The sequence below is a fragment of the Argopecten irradians genome, chromosome 12, assembly GCF_041381155.1.
Source record: "Argopecten irradians isolate NY chromosome 12, Ai_NY, whole genome shotgun sequence".
NCBI lineage: Eukaryota > Metazoa > Mollusca > Bivalvia > Pectinida > Pectinidae > Argopecten > Argopecten irradians.
This window is the reverse complement of record NC_091145.1, coordinates 34,974,960-34,993,182: the sequence shown is the minus strand read 5'-3', so window position 1 is coordinate 34,993,182 and position 18,223 is coordinate 34,974,960. Positions and strand designations below refer to the sequence as shown.

At 36.0% G+C, this 18,223-nt stretch overlaps 1 protein-coding gene across 1 annotated transcript; it reads right to left on the bottom strand.

Annotated features, from left to right (window-relative positions):
- Positions 1 to 4,089: 4,089 nt before the first annotated feature.
- On the bottom strand, positions 4,090 to 6,695 carry LOC138304745 (carbohydrate sulfotransferase 14-like). Its single transcript, XM_069244994.1, has 2 exons — positions 6,639 to 6,695; positions 4,090 to 6,356 (listed from the first exon to the last, which is right to left on the bottom strand). Exon 2 carries the CDS (start codon positions 6,210 to 6,212, stop codon positions 5,505 to 5,507), a length of 708 nt encoding a protein of 235 aa, XP_069101095.1. The 5' UTR covers positions 6,213 to 6,356; positions 6,639 to 6,695; the 3' UTR covers positions 4,090 to 5,504.
- Positions 6,696 to 18,223: the final 11,528 nt, after the last annotated feature.

Here is an 18,223-nt window from a genome sequence, read left to right as displayed (position 1 = left end):
TATATTAAATGTTTTAAAGTATTAGCGGTTTTCCCGACCGTGGTATGTCATAAACCAAAATCTGGGATTACCTGGGTGTATTAATAGGATATCAAAAAATAGAACCAACATAACCTTACAGGTATATTTCATCAGCTATTGTCATGTCCCATTACATCTAGCTCTTTGACCGAAGGATTTATTGCATTCAACTTTATTACAATATTTGTTTCTTTGACTTTGCCAACATATTTTGTCTTCACGGTTGGAATTACTTCTTGTTCCATATGTTCTCTGATGCAAAACACCCACATTCATCTACCGTGCTTCAAACTTATCTCTTTTTTTAACATCGAGCATACACCTGAAGTAAACTTTCCATAACATCAACAGCACCATATCGGAGATTGTTGTAAACTTAGCCTGTCAAAATGAGTAATTTAGTGACACATTTTCTTGAGTTAGGATTACACGATAATTTAGGCCATGGGCTAGGAGGGTCCCACATGCACCCCCCCCCAACCTCCGAACCAATATTTTTCTTAATCCTTATGACCCACTGATCACAAATCAAAATGTTAACATTGCATAAGTTGGGATGAACTTCCTGTTATGACGTCATCAAGATGGCCGCCTTCTCAAATTTCACTAAAAAATGAAAAATAGTCATAACATTGACATTTTTCAACTGAAGTAGACAAATGAGGTATCAAAATGACCACAATAGAACACTAAATCATATGAGGACCAAATAACCAAATATATGTAGTGATTTTTACGCAGGAAGTGAAAAAATAGGATTTTAAGCTCAAAAATGGTAATTTTTTAGTAAATTTTTCATATTTTGCTTGACGCAACAAAACCGTTTTCCAACCGCAAACTATTATTTCTAATTAGTTTTTTGTCCACTTCTAAATCAGTTTAAACAAAAACAAGAAAAAAAACAATGTTAACATTGTATAAGTTCCGGTTATGACGTCATCAAGATGGCCGCCATCAGGAATTTCACTAAAAAATGAAAAATATTCATAACATTGACATTTTTCAACTGAAGTAGACAAATGATGTATCAAAATGACCACAATAGAACAACAAGTACATATCAGGACCAAAACATCCAATATATGTAGCAATTTGTACGTAGGAAATGAAAAAATAAGATTTTTAACTCAAAAATAGTAATTTTTCAACAAATTTTTCATATTTGTCTTCATGCAGCAAAAATGTTTCCCAACAACAAATCGTTATTCGTAATCAGTTATCTGATCTCTTATCAATCAATAAATCAATGAAAACACCAACAAAAATTAAAATATATAGAAATGCAAAAGATAATTATTGTTATATCCCCATTAGGTTTACAAAACATCACCAGGTGCGTATAATGGGCATATGCTATTTTTCGAACTCGAAACCGCTGACGCTGACCAGCGTCTCAAAAATAATTATTACAGCACAACACCTACTGATAAAGTAACAAATGTAACCTATATTAGCCTGTGTTTCTGTTTATATCATTGTCCAGAACGTTTGTGTCTTTGAAAATGAGAAAATTCATTGTTTATTTCCTATGCATCCCATAGGCAAAATGTTAGATGGTTACTACAGTGTCACATATTTCTTTCACTGGTTCTTAATGATAACCATTATCATTGTACGTGCTATCTCGCCTCACTGCTCCATCCACTGAAGAGACTCGGCATGTCTGGTAGCTGGTAGTCCAAATTATCAGAATAATCGAGATATCAGTATCAAATTCGTCGAAAGCCATAGCGTTGTCTTCACTGTCGATGAGCTGATGTGACAGTACATTACCAGTGTTGTTCTAGCCTGTCATCTTTCATAACCCATCCTTGGCCAGAGTTCATATCAGGAACAATAGGTTCGGAGATGTGGGATCTCCCTCAGATTCTAACATATCGTATATACTTTTCCAGACTTCTTCGGCATAATGGAAACTACACCAGATCCACATTATTCGAATAGTGGAATTGGTTCTCCTTAGCACATAGCTCCATAATTTGTATGAAGTACCATTCATTAATGACTAAAATAGTGGAACTTCACTACAGACCTCATTTATGACCTCAAAGAATCCACCTGTGCCATCTATGGTCACTGAAGGTTCACAAGAATGAGGAATTGTGCTTCATACGAAATAAGGAGAACCAGCTCAAACCTTCGCAGAATGTGGATCTGATAGTCTGGAACATCATATACGATATTTGAATCACTAGGTTGGAAACAGGAAGAGCTCCTACATGACACTGATGTTAACTCTGGCCATGGACGGTTTACAAGCTACAACCACGATGACAACCCGGTAATGTAATGTCACATCAGCTCATCAGCTCATCGCTATTGAATTATTTTGAAGTCCCACTTAGATATTCAGCCAACCTAAAATTCTTTGTTAAGATTTAAATTTTCAGTAGCCACTTTTATATTCAGGAAATTCTAAGACACCAGGAAACTGTAGTCTCGGCGGTTTGGGAAAAATACACTATCATATGACCTGTATACGCAAACGGTGATGCTTTGTAAACCAAATGATGGTAATTCTTTTTTGCATTTCTATATATTTTGTTGTTGTTTTTACTCATTGACAAGAGATCAAATAACTGATTACGATCAATAATAATTGTTGGAAAACATTTTTGCTTCATGAAGACAAATATGAAAAATTACCATTTTTGAGATTTCCTACGTACAAATCGCTACATATATTGGATGATTAGGTACTGATATGTATTTGTTGTTCTATTGTGGTCATTTTGATACCTCATTTGTCTACTTCATTTGAAAAATGTCAATGTTATGAATATTTTTCATTTTTTAGTGAAATTCGTGATGGCGGCCATCTTGATGACGTCATAACCGGAACTTATACAATGTTAACATTGTTTTTTTTTTCTTGTTTTTGTTTAAACTGATTTATAAGTGGACAAAAAACTAATTAGAAATAATAGTTTGCGGTTGGAAAACGTTTTTGTTGCGTCAAGCAAAATATGAAAAATTTACTAAAAAATTACCATTTTTGAGCTTAAAATGATGTGTTTTTCGTGTTCTATTGTGGTCATTTTGATACCTCATTTGTCTACTTCGGTTGAAAAATGTCAATGTAATGACTATTTTTCATTTTTTAGTGAAATTTGAGATGGCGGCCATCTTGATGACGTCATAACCGGAAGTTCATCCCAACTTAAAAATATTGGTTCGGAGGTTTGGGGGGGGGGGTGCATGTGGGACCCTCCTAGCCCATGGCCTAATTGATATTCGATATCGGTTATAATTAGTGGCTTGTTATTTACGACTGTTATCACACTGTTCATAGCATATCGCCGAAAACATCAAACAATACACCATATTACACTGACAACGGTCAAATCAACATGTCAACTGCCTATCGCGAACATGATAATGCGATTTCTGTAACTTTTTATTTAAGACGCATTATGTAAGTAACTGGTCTATACTTCATTCATAACACATGAATAAATTGAAAGGGTTATAAAAGGGTCATATGACGTAATAAGCAACACGTATATTACATGTATATACCACAGGGATCTGATAATCAGGGCAATAATTACACATAAAGTTTATTAAACTTCGTATTATATAAGCATGTTTCTCAGTGCAGCCTCAAAAGTGTGTATGCAAGAACTCGTTTAATGAACTCTCAATAAAAAATGGTTTATTTTTCATTTAGTTGGTTCTTCCCTTCTATGAAACCTATCTATCTAATCTTCCTTGTCTCTCAGATCTACAGTGTATAACTCTTCATCAGTACTGAAACGAAGGGAAGTAACTCTAGTATATCAGACTTTAATTAGATGTGGTAGTCAGGAAGATGTCCAAATCAATCGAATAAGTGGGTTTGAAAATACGCCGTCAGAAATACAATTATTCGGGCATAGCAATAAAATACATCCATAGTGTATGTTTACTTTATACAATTTCAAAATCATGACTAACTGATGGTCCTATGAACGCTTTCATTAGATTTTAGTTTAAACAGTATTTTATTCATATAATGATACATATAATACAGTAAATATATACATTTCGGGATCGGAAAACAAGCTAAGAGCTAATATAAATTCCTTTCCCAATTTTTAATTTTAAAATTTTAAAAGCACATCAAGTACCTTTATATCACTAAAACCGAATATTCACATTTAAAACCAGTGTGCCTAGCACAGACCCTCTCACCATACATTGCCCTGGGCTGTTTGTCCGTGCAATAGTGTATTATCACAACTATCTACTGGGTACCTTTACGTCGATAGAATATTTTTTTAAAAGGCATCAGAAAGAGTTCCTCCACGTTTGACTTCCTCAGTAAGGTCACCCTAAAACCAATTACTTGTAACAGCCCAATGAAATTAACGATAACTCACAGCAAAACATGGTAATTCATATGGTATATATACATTTAGACCAACCAGTGTGTCCATTTAAGGAATCCTTATATTTACATTTCGAACGATCTTTCATTAAAAGTTAAGTGTTCAAATAAAATAAAACTCTGGGTTTTTTCAATATAACAATTTATACGATTGTTGGAACAACCGGTCATTTGATGGAATCTCGGAACAGCTGGCTTCAATTTGGCGTGATATGTTGTCAAATTAAGAGAGCACACAAAATTTAGTTCCACATTAACTTAATCTTTTTTCATCCCATTTATACAATATTTGTTAAATATTTCATTTGCTGATATATAATAAAAGATGATATATAATAAAAGATTTACATCACATTCATACCTTTTGTACATGCAGTATATTGAATATTTGTCATACAGATTCACACTACTTGCGGAAGTCAGTGTGCCGGTGTGTGTATATAGCAAAGAGAAAACGGAAATGTAAATATATAGTGATAAGCAGTCTAGATCGGTAAAAAGTATACTTTAGAAGTGACAGAAAAGCCGCTAGATGTACATCAAATGATCAAATTACTGTGTATTCAGTTTTGTTATGACATGTTCCTGGGGATGATGTAAAGGCAAGTACTGAGACAACTTGACCGTGACAGTTCTACTTGTACTGAGACAACTTGACCGTGACAGTTCTACTTGTACTGAGATAACATCTTAACCGAGGCAGTTCTGCTTGTACTGAGATAACATCTTAACCGAGGCAGTTCTGCTTGTACTGAGACAACCACTTGACCGTGACAGTTCTGCTTGTACTGAGACAACCACTTGACCGTGACAGTTCTACTTGTACTGAGATAACATCTTAACCGAGGGAGTTCTGCTTGTACTGAGACAACCACTTGACCGTGACAGTTCTGCTTGTACTGAGACAACCACTTGACCGTGACAGTTCTGCTTGTACTGAGACAACCACTTGACCGTGACAGTTCTGCTTGTACTGAGACAACCACTTGACCGTGACAGTTCTACTTGTACTGAGATAACATCTTAACCGAGGCAGTTCTGCTTGTACTGAGATAACATCTTAACCGAGGCAGTTCTGCTTGTACTGAGACAACCACTTGACCGTGATAACAAACTAGCTGTGAGGTGTCATTGTAAAACTATCCGACAGCGAATAACCAAATAATTCAAAATCCAGTCTATACATATTCCATAGTTTTACTATGTATTCGCCCGGAATCTGCGAATAATACTTCTCAAATGTGTTTCTTGTTTCCTCAGTCGTGTATTTGTCCGATCTTTTAGGAAACTGAATTTCAGGAGGTGCTCCGATGTCCCTTAGGATAAAATCAGCATCCCGACTAATCGTTTCATATTTTCCGATGAAGTCGTAGCGAACGGTACATGGGTGACACAGCGTGTTGTATTTCTCCCAGTGATCGTTAAGATTCTCAGTTTCTTCGTCAGTAAGAAACTGAACAAATTCCAAAAAACTCACGTCATTTCCTTTTTCTAAAGACTCACGGGTAGCATTTTTTCTGAAACGTTTTATAATTTCTTTTCCTTCTTCTCGGAATTCATGGAATCCTTTACCCGCAAACTTATTCCTGTAAGCTGATAGAAGCCGTTCAAATGGATTCCTAACAACGATGTACTTTTTATAATCTTCAAGAATACGACTTTGTTTCCTCGAGGGATATTTATGCAGAAAGTTCATGTTTGAGTGGTACTTCTTGTGAACATTTCCGAAATTTAACAAACTGCTGTTTACTTTGCCTGCTAGTGTTATGAAAATAGTTTTCCATTGTGAGCAGGCAATTTTTGGAATGAAACAAAAAACCATTTGATATTTTTCGTCTACAATGAGATTTCGAAGGTGGTCAAGTTTCGTTCCATTGTGAAATTGGTGACGTTTGCATTCCTTACGGAGATGTTGAATTCTTCCTATGTTGTCACTTTCTGCGGTAGCAGTTGTTTCTTTTCTTGCCTAAAATAAATTGGCAGCAGGATTATGTAAAATGTTGATGTCGTGAAGTCTATCTTGTTTTACTGATGTGAAACATACTTTTGTCAATGAAGCGGAATTATGCGATTTGAAAATATATATTAAGAAACTATCAATGAATCAGACACTTTTTAATAGATTCAGATTGTTTCTATCGTAAGATGTATAAACATATGATAAATGTGAGATGTATTTTCATTTCAAAAGTATTTGCAGAGGTACATATAAAAACTTTTGATTCCTGATATAACACAGATTACTCACCAATCGTCCGTTTTCAACGACACGTATCCTGCCAGACAACCTTTCTTCATACCAGTCTAAAAAGAAATTATATAATGTTATAATGCGATTCCTTAAATGGCAATGTTACACACCGAGTAAGTGTATCATATGGTACTTACTTCTTTTTCTCATTAAATTACATACCTTCTGGCTTTGGCTCGATTCCTTTTCTCGTGTATATAGTTAGAAATGATATCAGGGAAAGCATTAGAAATCCAATAAAATTCCATTTTCTATCAAAAAATAATTTTACCACGCACGGTCTTGCGTATCTGTAGTAAGGACCGACGGTCGCCATTGCTGGCTCTATCTTAATATATTATGAATCTATGCCCAGTTGTATTTCATTTTGTTTAAGTGAAAATATTTTTTTCAGCAAATGCTTTTAACTGGAGTCTGAAAGAGCCTGTGGCAATATTTTTCTCCATTAAATATATTGGGATATTTATGAATTGAAAGTGTTAACAACATGTATGATGGACAAAACTGATTATAAGAGGTACAGTACATCTTCATTAATGGTAGGTGTACATACTGGAATAGAGGTACAGTACATGATCAGTAATGGTAGGTGTACATACTGGAATAGAGGTACAGTACATGATCATTAATGGTAGGTGTACATACTGAAATAGAGGTACAGTACATGATCATTAATGGTCGGTGTACATACTGGAATAGAGGTACAGTACACGATCATTAATGGTCAGTGTACATACTGGAATAGGGGTACAGTACACGATCATTAATGGTCAGTGTACATACTGGAATAGAGGTACAGTACATGATCATTAATGGTCAGTGTACATACTGGAATAGAGGTACAGTACATGATCATTAATGGTCAGTGTACATACTGGAATAGAGGTACAGTACATGATCATTAATGGTCGGTGTACATACTGAAATAGAGGTACAGTACATAATCATTAATGGTCAGTGTACATACTGAATAGAGGTACAGTATATGATCATTAATGGTCAGTGTACATACTGGAATAGAGGTACAGTACATGATCATTAATGGTCAGTGTACATACTGGAATAGAGGTACAGTACATGATCATTAATGGTCAGTGTACATACTGGAATAGAGGTACAGTACATGATCATTAATGGTCAGTGTACATACTGGAATAGAGGTACAGTACATGATCATTAATGGTCAGTGTACATACTGGAATAGAGGTACAGTGCATGATCATTAATGGTCAGTGTACATACTGGAATAGAGGTACAGTACATGATCATTAATGGTCAGTGTACATACTGAAATAGAGGTACAGTACATGATCATTAATGGTCAGTGTACATACTGGAATAGAGGTACAGTACATGATCATTAATGGTCAGTGTACATACTGAATAGAGGTACAGTACATGATCATTAATGGTCGGTGTACATACTGAATAGAGGTACAGTAAGATCATTAATGGTCAGTGTACATACTGGAATAGAGGTACAGTACATGATCATTAATGGTCGGTGTACATACTGGAATAGGGGTACAGTACATGATCATTAATGGTCAGTGTACATACTGGAATAGAGGTACAGTACATGATCATTAATGGTCGGTGTACATACTGGAATAGAGGTACAGTACATGATCATTAATGGTCGGTGTACATACTGGAATAGAGGTACAGTACATGATCATTAATGGTCGGTGTACATACTGGAATAGAGGTACAGTACATGATCATTAATGGTCGGTGTACATACTGGAATAGAGGTACAGTACATGATCATTAATGGTCGGTGTACATACTGGAATAGAGGTACAGTACATGATCATTAATGGTCGGTGTACATACTGGAATAGAGTACAGTCATGATCATTAATGGTACATACTGGAATAGAGGTACAGTACATGATCATTAATGGTCAGTGTACATACTGGAATAGAGGTACAGTGTACATGATCATTAATGGTCGGTGTACATACTGGAATAGAGGTACAGTACATGATCATTAATGGTCGGTGTACATACTGGAATAGAGGTACAGTACATGATCATTAATGGTCAGTGTACATACTGGAATAGAGGTACAGTACATGATCATTAATGGTCGGTGTACATACTGGAATAGAGGTACAGTACATGATCATTAATGGTCGGTGTACATACTGAAATAGAGGTACAGTACATGATCATTAATGGTCGGTGTACATACTGAATAGAGGTACAGTACATGATCATTAATGGTCGGTGTACATACTGGAATAGAGGTACAGTACATGATCATTAATGGTCAGGTGTACATACTGGAATAGAGGTACAGTGCATGATCATTAATGGTCGGTGTACATACTGAAATAGAGGTACAGTACATGATCATTAATGGTCGGTGTACATACTGGAATAGAGGTACAGTACATGATCATTAATGGTCGGTGTACATACTGGAATAGAGGTACAGTACATGATCATTAATGGTCGGTGTACATACTGGAATAGAGGTACAGTACATGATCATTAATGGTCGGTGTACATACTGGAATAGAGGTACAGTACATGATCATTAATGGTAGGTGTACATACTGAAATAGAGGTACAGTACATGATCATTAATGGTCGGTGTACATACTGGAATAGAGGTACAGTACATGATCATTAATGGTCGGTGTACATACTGGAATAGAGGTACAGTACATGATCATTAATGGTCGGTGTACATACTGGAATAGAGGGTACAGTACATGATCATTAATGGTCGGTGTACATACTGGAATAGAGGTACAGTACATGATCATTAATGGTCAGGTGTACATACTGGAATAGAGGTACAGTACATGATCATTAATGGTCGGTGTACATACTGGAATAGAGGTACAGTACATGATCATTAATGGTCGGTGTACATACTGGAATAGAGGTACAGTACATGATCATTAATGGTCGGTGTACATACTGGAATAGAGGTACAGTACATGATCATTAATGGTCGGTGTACATACTGGAATAGAGGTACAGTACATGATCATTAATGGTCGGTGTACATACTGGAATAGAGGTACAGTACATGATCATTAATGGTCGGTGTACATACTGGAATAGAGGTACAGTACACGATCATTAATGGTCGGTGTACATACTGGAATAGAGGTACAGTACATGATCATTAATGGTCGGTGTACATACTGGAATAGAGGTACAGTACATGATCATTAATGGTCAGTGTACATACTGGAATAGAGGTACAGTACATGATCATTAATGGTCAGTGTACATACTGGAATAGAGGTACAGTACATGATCATTAATGGTCAGTGTACATACTGGAATAGAGGTACAGTACATGATCATTAATGGTCGGTGTACATACTGGAATAGAGGTACAGTACATGATCATTAATGGTCAGTGTACATACTGGAATAGAGGTACAGTACATGATCATTAATGGTCGGTGTACATACTGGAATAGAGGTACAGTACATGATCATTAATGGTCGGTGTACATACTGGAATAGAGGTACAGTACATGATCATTAATGGTCAGTGTACATACTGGAATAGAGGTACAGTACATGATCATTAATGGTCGGTGTACATACTGGAATAGAGGTACAGTACATGATCATTAATGGTCAGTGTACATACTGGAATAGGGGTACAGTACACGATCATTAATGGTCAGTGTACATACTGGAATAGAGGTACAGTACATGATCATTAATGGTCAGTGTACATACTGGAATAGAGGTACAGTACATGATCATTAATGGTCGGTGTACATACTGGAATAGGGGTACAGTACACGATCATTAATGGTCAGTGTACATACTGGAATAGGGGTACAGTACACGATCATTAATGGTCGGTGTACATACTGGAATAGAGGTACAGTACATGATCATTAATGGTCAGTGTACATACTGGAATAGGGGTATAGTACACGATCATTAATGGTCAGTGTACGTACTGGAATAGGGGTACAGTACACGATCATTAATGGTCAGTGTACATACTGGAATAGGGGTATAGTACACGATCATTAATGGTCAGTGTACATACTGGAATAGGGGTACAGTACACGATCATTAATGGTCAGTGTACATACTGGAATAGAGGTACAGTACATGATCATTAATGGTCAGGTGTACATACTGGAATAGGGGTACAGTACATGATCATTAATGGTCAGTGTACAAACTGGAATAGAGGTACAGTACATGATCATTAATGGTCGGTGTACATACTGGAATAGGGTACAGTACATGATCATTAATGGTCAGGTGTACATACTGGAATAGAGGTACAGTACATGATCATTAATGTTCAGTGTACATACTGGAATAGAGGTACAGTACATGATCATTAATGGTCAGGTGTACATACTGGAATAGAGGTACAGTACATGATCATTAATGGTCAGTGTACATACTGGAATAGAGGTACAGTACATGATCATTAATGGTCGGTGTAACATACTGGAATAGAGGTACAGTACATGATCATTAATGGTCAGTGTACATACTGGAATAGAGGTACAGTACATGATCATTAATGGTCGGTGTATATACTGGAATAGAGGTACAGTACATGATCATTAATGGTCAGGTGTACATACTGGAATAGAGGTACAGTACATGATCATTAATGGTCAGTGTACATACTGGAAATAGAAGTACAGTACAACGATCATTAATGGTCAGTGTACATACTGGAATAGAGGTACAGTACATGATCATTAATGGTCGGTGTATATACTGGAATACAGGTACAGTACATGATCATTAATGGTCAGTGTACATACTGGAATAGAGGTACAGTACATGATCATTAATGGTCAGTGTACATACTGGAATAGAGGTACAGTACATGATCATTAATGGTCAGTGTACATACTGGAATAGAGGTACAGTACATGATCATTAATGGTCAGTGTACATACTGGAATAGAGGTACAGTACATGATCATTAATGGTCGGTGTACATACTGGAATAGAGGTACAGTACATGATCATTAATGGTAGGTGTACATACTGGAATAGGGGTACAGTACACGATCATTAATGGTCAGTGTACATACTGGAATAGGGGTACAGTACACGATCATTAATGGTCAGTGTACATACTGGAATAGAGGTACAGTACATGATCATTAATGGTCGGTGTACATACTGGAATAGAGGTACAGTACATGATCATTAATGGTCGGTGTACATACTGGAATAGAGGTACAGTACACGATCATTAATGGTCGGTGTACATACTGGAATAGAAGTACAGTACACGATCATTAATGGTCGGTGTACATACTGGAATAGAGGTACAGTACACTGATTCATTAATGGTCGGTGTACATACTGGAATAGAGGTACAGTACATGATCATTAATGGTAGTGTACATACTGGAATAGAGGGTACAGTACATGATCATTAATGGTCGGTGTACATACTGGGAAACTAGAGGTACAGTACATGATCATTAATGGTAGGTGTACATACTGGAATAGAGGTACAGTACATGATCATTAATGGTCGGTGTACATACTGGAATAGAGGTAACAGTACATGATCATTAAATGGTCGGTGTACATACTGGAATAGAGATACAGTACATGATCATTAATGGTCATGTACATACTGGAATAGAGGTACAGTACATGATCATTAATGTTCATGTATTACTGGAAAGAGGTACAGTGTATCATACTGGAATAGGAATAGGTACAGTACATGATCATTAATGGTCGGTGTACATACTGGAATAGGGGTACAGTAACACGATCATTAATGGTCGTGTACATACTGGAATAGAGGTACAGTACATGATCATTAATGGTCGGTGTACATACTGGAATAGAGGTACAGTACATGATCATTAATGGTCGGTGTATACATACTGGAATAGAGGTACAGTACATGATCATTAATGGTCAGGTGTACATACTGGAATAGAAGGTACAGTACATGATCATTAATGGCCATGTACAATACTGGAATAGAGGTACAGTACACGATCATTAATGGTCGGTGTACATACTGGCAATAGGAGGTACAGTACATGATCATTAATGGTCGGTGTACATACTGGAATAGAGGTACATTAATGGTCAGTACATAATGGAACAGAGGTACAGTACATGATCATTAATGGTCAGTGTATATACTGGAACAGAGGTACAGTACATGATCATTAATGGTCGGTGTACATACTGGAATAGAGGTACAGTACAACGATCATTAATGGTCGGTGTATAACTGGAATAGAGGTACAAAGTACATGATCATTAATGGTCGGTGTACATACTGGAATAGAGGTACAGTACACGATCATTAATGGTCGGTGTACATACTGGAATAGAGGTACAGTACATGATCATTAATGGTCAGTGTACATAACTGAATAGAGGTACAGTACACGATCATTAATGGTAGGTGTACATACTGGAATAGAGGTACAGTACACGATCATTAATGGTCAGTGTACATACTGGAATAGAAGTACAGTACACGATCATTAATGGTAGTGTGTATAACATACTGGAATAGAGGTACAATACATGGTTCATTAATGGTCTCTGTAGATACAGGAATAGAAGGTACAATACACGATCATTAATGGTCGGTGTACTATAAACTGGAATAGAGGTACAGAAATAGAGGAACAGTACACGATCATTAATGGTCAGGTGTACATACTGGAATAGAGGTACAGTACATGATCATTAATGGTCAGTGTACATACTGGAATAGTGGGGTACAGTACACGATCATTAATGGTCAAGTGTACATACTGGAACAGAGGTACAGTACATGATCATTAATGTCATTGTATATACTGGAATAGAGGTACAGTACATACCAAAATTGATCATTAATGGTCAGTGTGTATATACTGGAATAGAGGTACAGTACACGATCATTAATGGTCGGTGTACATAACTGGAATAGAGGTTACTGTACATGATCATTAATGGTCGGTGTACATACGGGATAGAGGTACAGTACACGATCATTAATGGTCGGAGTACATACTGAAATAGAATGGTTACAGTACACGATCATTAATGGTCGGATGTACATACTGGAATAGAGGTACAGTACATGATCATTAATGGTCATTGTATATACTGGAATAGTAGGTACAGTACATGATCATTAATGGTCAGTGTACATACTGGAATAGAGGTACAGTACATGATCATTAATGGTCAGTGTACATACTGGAATAGAGGTACAGTACACGATCATTAATGGGCTCGGTGTGAGAACAATACTGGAAATAGAGGTACAGTACATGATCATTAATGGTCGGTGTACATACTGTAATACAGGTAGATTTGATATAATGGTGGTGTAATACATGTTATGTATTATATATTGTACATACTGGAATATTATATAAGCGAGTATATCACTGGTTTATCACACTATAGGGAAAAACTGGAATAGGGGTTAGTACATGATCATTAAGGTCGTTCTACTGAATGGATAGACTTCTGCATTAATGGTTGTTTACATACTGAGAATGTGGTGTTACACGATATAACTGAAGAATACATGGAGAAATTGTTAATGGTTCTGATATTACATACTGGTTAAAGTTATATATGCTGATTTTGAAATTTCGTGGTACATTTATATAAATATATATCATGAGTGTGTACATACTATATAAGGGTTGTAACATTCCTAAAATTGATTATAGTCACACATTTTCCCAGGGTACAGTAATTACATGTAAACAAGGACTGTGACTATATGGTGGTGACATTGTTTTTTAAGGGGATGTATTTGATATGGTGGTGACATGTTATATAAAGGAGTATATTCTTGATATGGTGGTGACATGTTATATTCAAGGGGTATATTCTAATATGGTGGTTACATGTTATATCAAGGCCGGGTTATATACTGATATGGTGGTGAACTTGTTTATAAAGGGGTGTGTATTCTGATATGGTGGTGGACATGTTATATATAAAGGGAGTATATTTCTGATATGGTGGTGGGGACATGGTTATTTCAGAGGGGTAGATCCTGATATGGTGGTGACATTGTTATATCAGAGGGCAGTCTATTCTGATATGGTGGTGGACGATGTTATATAAATGGCATGTAATTCTGTTATGGTGGTGACTTGGTTATATAAATGGGAGTGTATTCTGATATGGTGGTGTCTTGTTATATCAAGGGGGTTATATTCTGAATATTGTGGTTACATTGTTTATAGCAGGGGGTCTTATTCTGATATTGGTGGTGGACATGTTATAACAAGGGGAGTATATTTGAATTTGGTGGTGACATGTTATATCAAGGGAGTATTCTGATATGGTGGGACATGGTTATATCAAGGGAGTGATTTCAGATATGGTGGTGACATGTTATATCAAGAGTATATAATGATATGGTGGTGACTTGTTTTTCAAGGGGGTATATTCTGATATGGTGGTTACATGTTATATTCAAGGGGGTATATTCTGATTGGTGGTGCATGTTATATCAGGGAGTATTTCTGTTATGGTGGTCGGTAATGTTATATCAAAGGGGTCTATCTGATATGGTTGTTACATGTTATATATGGGAGTATATTCTGTTATAGTGGTGACATTGTTATATAGAGGGAGTATAGACTGATATGCGTGGTGGACATGTTATTTTAAAGGGAGTATATTACTGTTATGGTGGTTACATGTTATATTCAAAGAGAGATATATTGCTGATATGGTGGTGACATGTTATATCAAGGGGGTATATTCTGATATGGTGGTGACATGTTATTATCAAGGGAGTATATTCTGATTGGTGGTGGACATGTTATATATCAAGGGAGTCTTTGCTGATATGGTGCGTGATCATGTTTATATAGAAGGGAGTAATATTCCTGATATAGTGGTGACATGTTATATAAAGGGAGTATACTTATGATATGGTGGTTACATGTTATATCAAGGGAGTATATTCTGATAATGGTTGGTTACCTGTTATATCCACGGGGGTATATCTGATATGGTGGTTACCTGTAATATCAAGGGTGTATATTCTGATATGGTGGTGACATGTTATATCAATGGGAGTATATTCTGATATCAGTGATTACATATTATATGTGGGGGGTTACTGAGATGTTATATCAAGGGAGTATATATATGATATGGTGGTGACATGTTATATCAAGGGAGTATATACGGATATGGTTGGTTACATGTTATATCAAGGGGGTTATATTTCTGAAATATGGTGGTGACTTGGTATTAATAAAGGGAGTATATTCTGATATGGTGGTGGACATGTTTTATCAAGGGAGTATATTACTGATATGGTGGTGACATGTTATATCAAGGGGGTATATTCTGATATGGTGGTGACATCGTTATCAAGGGCCTAATGAGGATGTATTATTTGAATATGGTGGTTACATGTTATATGCAGAGGGGAGTATATATGATTTAGTAGGTGACATGGTATGTAAAGGGAGTATATTCTGATATGCGTGGTATACATGTTATATCAAGGGAGTATATTATGATATGGTGGTGACATGTTATTTCAAGGGAAGTATATCATGGGGAGTATATTCTGATATGGTTTTGGCTGACATGTTATATCAAGGGAGTATATACTGATATAGTGGTGACATGTTATATCAAGGGGAGTATATTATGAGATAGTGGTAGTATGTTTTATCAAGGGTGAGTTATTCTGATATAAGTGGTTACATGTTATATCAAGGGGAGTATATTACTGATATGGTGGTGGACATGTTTATATAAAGGGGGAGTATATACTGATATGGTGGTGACATGTTATTATCAAGGGAGTATATTCTGATATGGTGGTGACATGTTATATAGGAGGGAGTATATCAGATGATTCTAGTCGGTGACATGTTATATGAAGGGAGAATATACTGATATGGTGGTTACATGTTATATCAAGGGAGTTTAGTATATTGGTTGATATGGTAGTGGTGACATGGTGGTTGCATAATATTTCAAGGGAGTATATTCTGATATGGTGGTGGACATGTTTTATAACAGGGAGTATATTCTGGATATGGTGGGTTACATGTTATATCAAGGGAGTATATTTCTGATATGGTAGTGACATGGTGATTTGGGTGTTACATGTTATATCAAGGGAGTATCATTCTTGTGATATGAGGGTGACATGTTATATAAAGGGTAGTTTATTACGTGATATGGTGGTTACATGTGTTAAATAAAGGGGTATATTCTGATATTGGTGGTGACATGTTATATATCAAGGGAGTATATTCTGATATGGTGGTGACATGTTATATAAAGGGAGTATATTCTGATATGGTGGTTACATGTTATATCAAGGGAGTATATTCTGATATGGTGGTTACAAGTTATATAAAGGGGATCTGATATGGTGGTTACATGTTGGGAGTATGTTTGGTGACATGTTATATCAAGGGAAGTATATTCTGATATGGTGGTTACATGTTATATCAAGGGAGTATATTCTGATATGGTGGTGACATGTTATATAAAGGGAGTATATTCTGATATGGTGGTTTACATGTTATATGAAGGGAGTATCATTCTAATTATGGTGGTGACAGTTATGTAAAGGAGTACTGATGATAGTGGTGACATGTTTATATCAAGGGAGTATATTCTGAATATGGTGGTTACATGTTATATCAAGGGAGTATATTCTGATATAGTGGTTACATGTTATATCAAGGGGAGTATTCTAATTATGGTGGTGACTGATCTATGGTGGTGACTAATGTTACATGGTTATATCAAGGGAGTATATTCTGATAATGGTGGTGACATGTTATATCAAGGGAGTATATTCTGAATGGTGGTTACATGTTATTCAAGGGAGTATATGCTGATCATGGTGGTTACATGTTATATCAACGGGAGTAATATTCTGATCTTAAGTGTTGACATGTAATAACAAGGGAGTGATATGTGGTGATTGTTATATAAAGGGAAGTATATATGATATGGTGGTGACATGTTATAATCAAGGTGTATATGCTGACATGTTATATCAAGGGAGTATATTCTGATATGGTGGTTACATGTTATATCAAGGGAGTATATTCTGATATGGTGGTTACATGTTATATAAAGGGAGTATATACTGATATGGTGGCTTACATGTTATATCAAGGGGTATATTATGATATGGTGGTTACATGTTATATCAAGGGAGTCTATTTGATATAGTGGTGAGTTATATTATATTCTGATATGGTGGTGACATGTTTATATCATAGGGACATTATATCATATGGGAGTTATATATATTCCCTGATATAGTGGTGGACATGTTATATCAAGGGAGTATATACTGATATGGTGGTTACATGTTATATCAAGGGAGTATATTCTGATATGGTGGTGACATGTTATATCAAGGGAGTATATTCTGATATGGTGGTGACATGTTATATCAAGGGAGTATATTACTGATTATTAGGTGGTGTTACATGGTGTGTATATTCAAATGGGGTGTGTTATATCAAGGGTATAATCTGATATGGTGGTTGACATGTTATATCATGGGAGTATATGCTGATATGGTGGTGACATGTTATATAAAGGGAGTATATTCTGATAT

What these genes read in the sequence shown, in the direction of transcription:
- LOC138304745 (XM_069244994.1), bottom strand. Translation starts at nt 6,212, where the DNA reads ATGGTTTTTTGTTTCATTCCAAAAATTGCCTGCTCACAATGGAAAACT.